Consider the following 8,115-nt stretch of genomic DNA (forward strand, 5'->3'; position numbering starts at 1 on the left):
TCCTTTACCTTTTCAAACAATTTATCACTATGGATAACGTTTATTTAGAAAAGCGTTGTCTATTAGTATCCAAATAGACCACACTTATTTAAATAAGAGTTGTTTATTGTATTCATATATATCACTTTTTTAAGAAAGTGTTGTCTATTTGGCGTTATCTATGTACAATTTTATAGTAGTGACACAATATTAAACACACAACCCGACAACCCCATAGCATATGTTATAATACTCCTAAAACCCTAAAACCTTTCATAATAATTTACAAATACAAGGATCAACATAACTCAACAAAACATATGCAACACAATGACATTCAATTAAACAATTAACATGACTCACATGAGACATACCATCACCTTCACGACACACACACACACAACAAACAAAAGGGACATGCACTCTCTCATAATTTCTTAAACATAGACATTGAAGGCTAGCTCTCCTTACCTCTATTTCAAGCACACCTTTATCCTTACTCAACCTCCAACACTTTCAACTTCTAGACCTTGGCGTGAAAAACCCGAAAGCACTCTCTCTTTCTTTGAAAATTTCCTCAAGGTGGCTAGGTTTAATTATGAGGCTAACCTTCATTAATTTAGTATTTATACACCTAAACTAGACCTAAAATATGTCACCCATAAGCCCATGAGCCTAAAAATACATATACTTAATGGTTCTCACTGTTTTAGACCTTTTTCTAAGAAAAAACAAGAGAACAAAAAATTAATCAATAAAAGCTTATTTTAAATGTTTGGAACCCCTTGCCACCCTTTTTAAATGAACTGGGTGCGCAAAAAGTAATATATAATTCCTTTTTAATTCTTTTGGTAGCTCTCTCATATCATAAAAATTAACAATCACTTCTACAGTTATTGCATGCATTCACTCGACTTATTTAAATTAGGATAAATTCAAAAAAATATTATTTCTAAGTATTCTTAAATTTTCTTGGATCTTACATTCTCCCCAACTCCAAAACTTTTTGTCCTCAAAAATTGACTTATCTCGATAATAGTTGTGGATACTCCTTCTTCATGTACTCCTCTACTTCCTAGTTTCCTTCATCCCATAACACTTTCACCCTTCTAATATCTTTTTCACAGAGCTGTTTGGTCTACACATAAAACACCCGCACTAGTCATACCTCCATGGTTAAATCTTCTTTAACTTGGATATCGTCTGCTTCTAACATATGATCAGGACTTGAAACATATTTTCTCAATTGATACATGGAACACGTTGTGCAAATTTGACAACTAAGGTGGTAGTGCTACCTCGTAAACTACTAGCTTAATCTGTTTGAGAATCTCATATGGTCCAAGAAACTTTTGTGACAACTTCTTCGATCTAATAGCCCTTCCAACTCCATTGTTGGCGTAACTCGTAAAAACATATGATCTCCTTCCTTAAACTCCAACTTCTCCTCCTCTAATATGCATAAGACTTTTGTCTACTCTGAGTTACTCACAATTGTTCCTATATTACCTTTACTTGCTCTATTGTCTGCCATAACAACTCAGGACCCACAATTACTGTTTTGTCATCCTTGTACCACCACAAAGGTGTTCTACATCTCTTCCCATACAAAGCTTCATATGGTGCCTTACCAAACTACAATGATAGATATTATTGTACGTGAATTCCACTTACGACAATATCTCTCTCCAACCTCCGAGATGATCAAGTACGCAAGTCCTCAACAAATCCTCCAAGACTAGATAGTCCTTTCAACTGCCATGATAAGCTGAATTTATCTATAACTGTAACGACCACCAAAATCTGGATGTGAATCTTGAATCTTAATCAGAAACAATACTTGTAGACATGTCATGCAATCTTATTATTTTCCAGATATATAACTCTAACAATTTTTCCAAAGACATCTTATGATTGATTGGCAAGAAGTGAACATTCATGGTAAAAATATTCAAGGTTTGACATCACAAAAGCTTTTTAATAATAATCCACTCACCTTTCCGTACCAAAAAAAAAAAAAGAATATGTGTATATTTAGTGGTTAAAATTAAAGAGTATTCTAAAAATGTAAATAGACCAACTTTGATGAAACTCGTTAAACTTTATGAATAATAGAATAAATTGTGTAAATAAAAATAAGATAAATTCCATCCAATTAAAGAGACTTTGGAATAATAATTTTTTCCTTCAAAAACCATATTCTAGAATTCGTTTCTTACCCCCAACTATTCCAGATAACATTTTCTAAAATTATATTTCCATAAAACGAAGCATCTTCATTAACAGCAGCACAGCCACACAAAACCTTCACTGTGTCTCATTGGTAGAAACAAGTTTGTAATAAATTTCTCAAGGGCAAAAATAGAATTAAATAAACGTATAGGGTGCATGAAGAAAATCAGAGGTGCAGGAAGCAATTTCCATAGTTGAATATGTAAACCTGGGCTTAGGCACATACTTTGGTCCAAACCCAACAAGAGAGAGTCCCGCTCCTTTTACAGCACTCCAACAACGTACCCTAATGCACACTATAAATACAGAGAGGCGCTAAGAACTTCGTTAGGGTTTATTTCGCTTTGGTAGCCGCTTTGCATTGTTCCTGCGTTGACATAAATTATTTCAAGTATGTTTTTGTTTTCTTAACGATGAGGGCTGCGGCATATAGGGAGAGCAGTGTTTAACTATGGCTCTGAAAAACCTGTAGGTGCTCTACAGGGTGCCTTGCCTTTCAAGCCCTTCACATCAAAACATGGCATCATAGTACGGATTTTGTGCTTTGTGGGTTGCTCTTGGATTTCGGATTTTGGTCTTTCTTTGCCATTCTCCTTCTTCCTTACTCCCACGCCTTTTCTTCACAAATCCGCCTCCAAACGCCATTACAGAACATCCTCAACAATTTTGAAATCGGTTGAATTTGCGTGCATTTGTTTTCTTCTATTTCAAAAACAAAAGTTTGGCAGATTGTCGAACTTTTACCTCTAATTCTTTCATTTTCCATCTGTAATTGCTTCACCAAGTCTAGCTTTGAACCTAGTAATAGTAAGAGTGATAAATTTTATGGGTAATGATATATTCACATCATTTTTTCATAACATTTCAACATCAATCATATGTGTCATTGTCTGATTAGTCCAAATTACACAATGACACGTATGATGATGATGTTCAAATGTTGTCAAAAAAATGTTGTCTAAGTATCTTTATCCAAATTTTATAGTATTTTGAACCAACAAAATTTCACAATTTAAATATTAAACCGAAAAAAACACTATTTTAACAAATCCCATTTTCAGTTGCAATTCTAAATAATAATAAAATATTTAACTAAGTTATTTAATCTTTTATGTATTATGCATAGCATTATTTTGTCTGGTTTAGATAGTATAGGCTTTGAAATAACTAGATTCATTTTCTTGTACAGCAGCAGAACCCAACGAACGAATCTTATGATAACTGCTATAGAATAATACACTGAACCTCGATAACATTACATGTAGAGTTGTGGTTTAGATAGTCTAGGCTTTGGAATAACGATTAGTGGCTTCATTTTCTTGACTACAATGCCAAATTTGCCTGAAAATTCAAGCACTTTTCCACTGGGTAATCTCCACTCAAAGTAATGCAAGAAGGAAGCTAGCATAAACATTATCATCTTTTCGGCAAGAGGTAGCCCTGCACAGATTCTTCTTCCAGATCCAAAAGGAAGATACTCAAATTTGTTGCCCCAGTAATCCAACTTGCCATCATCACTCAGAAATCTCTCTGGTCGAAATTCTAATGCATCTTCCCAAATGTCAGGGTTTCTCTGTATAGTCCACACGTTCAACAATACCTGTGCACCTTTCGGAATGGTATATCCACCAACAGTGCTAGTTTGACTTGGGCAACGAGGTACCAAAAAGGGAAGAGGAGGATGCAAACGAAGTGTTTCCTTTATGACAGCTTCTAAGTACTCTAATTTGAACAACTGGGATTCTAATTCAATACCGTTTTCCAATCCTATTACAGTATCCATCTCTTCATGAACTCTCTCCATTGCCTCAGGATGCTGCATCAGTTCCGCTACCACCCATTCCAATGTTGTTGATGTTGTATCGGTTCCACCCACCACTATATCCTACAACAAGCAATTGCAAAGCCCATCAACACAATTTTTGCTAATGAGATTAGTGATAAGATAATTATGATTCATGTCACAAATCTTAAACAAGTTGGAGAGAGGTTGGCCTCGAAAACATACTATGAGGATGGCTTTGATCTCCTTCATGGTCATTGATGTTGTCTCACTGTCACTCTTTGTAAGCTCCAAGAGAACCTGCAGGAAATCTTTGTTTGAGTTATTTTCTCCCTTCCCAGTCACAGTCATTCGCTTTTCAATGGCAGAATCAAAGAGCTTATCAATCCATTGGGAGACCTTTCTGGTTCTTCTCTCAATTCCTTGTAAATCTAACAAGGCCAGAGCGGGGAAAAGATCTGAAACATTTGGCTTCCCTAGTAACACCATAAGTTCTGACACAACGGCTCTAAACTCAACCCCAATGGCAGCTCCTTCTTCTCCTTCCAACGTCTCGCCCCAAATCATACTCATTATTGCATTTGTAGCTGTTAGAAAAGCCAAGTCGCCGACGTTTATGGGGCAGCCTATTTTGTTTTGGTACACATCCCTGATGGATTTCTTAACCTCCACTCTCCTATGAGGAAAAGAGTTAGTGAGGTTGGTGCTGCTGAGCATCTCACGTACCAATATCTTGCGAGCCTTCCTCCACTGTGGACCGTGAGGCAAAGAGGCTATGTCAGTGCCACCGTACAAGGAAACCAATGCAGCAATTAGAGGCTCCCGGTTGGCAAATATGGTGTCTTGATCACGCACTATCTCTTTCACCAGAGAGGGTGAACTAACCACCACCACTGTTTTAGTTCCCAACGTGAGCTTGTAGATGGGTCCATAAAGTTGTGCCAGCTTGTGAAATTTGAGGTGGGGATGGGTTCCTAGAAAGGGAAGGTAGCCAAGAAATGGAAGACCTGTAGGGCCTGGAGGCAAAGCAGATGGTTCATTGGTTGAATTCCTTAACCACCGTAGCAACCATAGCAAAGTGATGAGAGTGAGCAGAAGGGTTAGAATTGGATGCAAGTTGGTGGCGTTCAACCATAGGGATGACCATTTCGCAGAAAATGAACTCATCACCATTGTCTATTGCTACAAATTATTTTTGCTTAATTCACATCATCAACTAACTTCTTTCGATTCTCGTCTCCTGCTATCCAAAACTAATATACTTCTACATTTTCTTCAAAGGTAGTGATAATGAATTCGACTTTTAAAATCCAATTCAGATCTCATACATCTAATAAAATAATAGACAAGATCTAAAGAGCAGTTCTCCTTCCACCTCTCCACTCTCGTCCTACACCTCTCATTCTTTTATATTTTAAATTTCAGTCTTGAAAAATATTTTGATTTCAAAAAAAAAAAAGCTGGCATAGGCATTGGGAAAAGCAAATTCTAAACTCCTATTTCCACTGCCGCATTTCACATCCTAAAGACCCTACTACACCCCCTTCTTTCTTCTTTACAAAATTTTAAATCTGAAACCCTTGTATTTCTTCCCGTACTTCTGTTTCTCCTAACCAGGTGTCCTCCTCCCTCATTTGTCTCCACCATTTTTACCATTTAATTTCCTTTATCCTCAGCTCGTGTTTCTGGAATTGCAAATGGAACTGCGGCTAACGCCTGCCGCATTAGGAAGTGCGGATATGGTGGTGCCGCAGCTGGATCAGCGGCTGATAGTAACCGCAGGTCAACCTGCGGTTGGTTTTGGGGGCGGTTGTCCGCATTTCGCACTGCAGCTAAAGAGAACGCAGTTCGTCCTGCGTTTGGCTTCTGTCTTTTGTTTTGGGTTTAATTTTTTTGTTGATTTTTGGTTACTGCATCTCTCTTCTTCATCCTCCCACCAACCAGCAAGTATCACCACACCAGATGATCACCATGGATCAACTCAACTCAACTCAAAACAATCAAAGAGAAAACCGTGAACTCAAGGAAATGTTACTGTGAGTGATGGAACTAGGAAACAAGGGGTGCATGTTAGGGGGTTTATAGTATCAGGTTGTTGATAGTTAGGGAGGAGTGTTACTAGTTAAGAAATCAGATTTAAAATTTTGCAAAGAAGAAGAAAGAAGAAGGGGGTGTAGGGTCTTTAGGATGTGAAATGCGGTATTGGAAATATGAGTCTAGAATTTGCTTTTTTCCAATGCCTGTGCCAGCTCGTTTTCGGAAATCAAAATATTTTTCAAGATTTAAATTTGAATATAAAAAAATGGGAGGTGTAGGACGAGACTGATGAGGTGCAGGGAGAACTGCTCAGATCTAAAATGAATTTACAATCCAATTTAGACTTGATTCAAACCAATTTTTTAAATTAGATTTAAATTTATATTTAAAGTTATTTTATTTGAGCTCAGTACATCTAGACTCAACCTAAAATAGTGTCAAATATGTCAAAATCAATATAACGAGGGTTCATTTCCATTAGACACATTTTAAGTTGTGGTTGACCTAACTCATCCTATCATAAAAATGACTAAAAAACTGACCAATTAAAATGATAAGGAAATAAAACAACTACAATTATATTGTTTTAAAAGTATGTACCAAAATAACATTTTAAAGAAACTTAAATCTTTCTCCGTCATCTCTCAAATCTATCATGTTTCTGGAATATCTGGAAGATCATCTCCTCACGTATAATACATTATACGATTATCGTTAGGGATGACAAAAAAATCCATGACGGATAGTTACTATCCACAGATATTTACTACTTGCGAATAACAGATAGTGGGTATTTCAATACCAACTTCTAAACGGATTGGGTACGGGTAGTATAGTACCCGAACCGTGGGTACCCGTTACCCGCAAAAAATAAAATAAAAAATTAATTTATATATTTTTAATTAAATTTAATTAAAAATAAAATTATATTACATTTTATTAGGTTAAATTTAATTAAAATTAAAATTAAATTTATATTTAATTTAATTTATATTATATATATATATATATTGTAATTTTATTTAAATTTTATTTTAAAATGTAAAAAATAATTTTTTTTTATTTTTTACGGGTATCTGCAGGTACTCGCGAGTTTTAAAATACCCGCGATATTTTCTAAACGGGTATCCGGCGGGTAGCGGGTACAAATTTATTCGGCGGGTCGAGTTGCGCATAGTCACTATCCGTGCCCGACCTGACCCGTTGTCATCCCTAATCATCACCGATAATTTGATTTTCACAAACACACAATACACACATGTATGGAGTATGCTACCAATAAAACAATCATAAAAACAAGATACACACATACTGATTATATCAACAATAATCAAACACCTCATACATAGAATTAATAACAAGATTCATAATCCTCTAAACATAACAAATCAATCATAACCGATTACTCACTCCCCGATCCTCGATCATCCATCCTCAACCCTCGATCCTCGATCCTTAATCTCAAACCCTTGATGTCATTACTAACATCTCACACATAAACCCTTGGTTTATCCACTCATTAGCACCTAAGCTAACTACTTACTATAACCATTATAGTAACACCATTACCAACATAGTATCACCTAGAGCATCTCAAATACCATGATCATCATCATCATAAATACACCACCATCATGACTATCCCAACGATAAGCATCATCGTACCAATAACACCATAGTGGAAAGAGTCAATCTCACTCTTGTGCCCTATCTCACTGTCTATAGGCGCTCATATAGCCTAATCTATAGATTCCCCATACAGATTCATTCGAGTAGTCTCGCAATCCAACTAAGGAACATGTAATCCTGTCACACAAGGACAAGGAAGACACCTTCACCCCCACACAAGAAAGGCTCAATACCTGAACAACCCTTCCAATGCACACAAGGCAAAAGGAAACACTTATCCGTAGATAGCACCGAGATTTACAAGATATAACAAGTAAACTTATCCTCCACTCTCATCCTCATCAATCACATACTCAAGTGCATACCAACACTCACTCATGCTCCACTCTCAACCACAAGTCAAACCTGACCATAAATATAACCATTAATCTCATTCTCTAATTAGCATCACATTT

General features: G+C 36.3%; 1 protein-coding gene across 1 annotated transcript; it reads right to left on the minus strand.

Moving 5' to 3' along the window:
* Positions 1–3,267: 3,267 nt before the first annotated feature.
* LOC106766014 (geraniol 8-hydroxylase-like) lies at positions 3,268–6,316 on the minus strand. Its single transcript, XM_014650776.2, has 2 exons — positions 4,220–6,316; positions 3,268–4,096 (listed from the first exon to the last, which is right to left on the minus strand). Exons 1-2 carry the CDS (start codon positions 5,165–5,167, stop codon positions 3,467–3,469), a joined length of 1,578 nt encoding a protein of 525 aa, XP_014506262.1. The 5' UTR covers positions 5,168–6,316; the 3' UTR covers positions 3,268–3,466.
* Between the last annotated feature and the right edge of the window lie 1,799 nt (positions 6,317–8,115).

This window comes from Vigna radiata, chromosome 7 (assembly GCF_000741045.1).
Source record: "Vigna radiata var. radiata cultivar VC1973A chromosome 7, Vradiata_ver6, whole genome shotgun sequence".
Taxonomy (NCBI): domain Eukaryota; kingdom Viridiplantae; phylum Streptophyta; class Magnoliopsida; order Fabales; family Fabaceae; genus Vigna; species Vigna radiata.

What these genes read in the sequence shown, in the direction of transcription:
- LOC106766014 (XM_014650776.2), bottom strand. Translation starts at nt 5,167, where the DNA reads ATGGTGATGAGTTCATTTTCTGCGAAATGGTCATCCCTATGGTTGAAC. An exon ending in AGATCAAAGCCATCCTCATA is followed by an intron (nt 4,097 to 4,219) that starts GTATGTTTTCGA and finishes TGCTTGTTGTAG; the next exon opens with GATATAGTGGTGGGTGGAAC.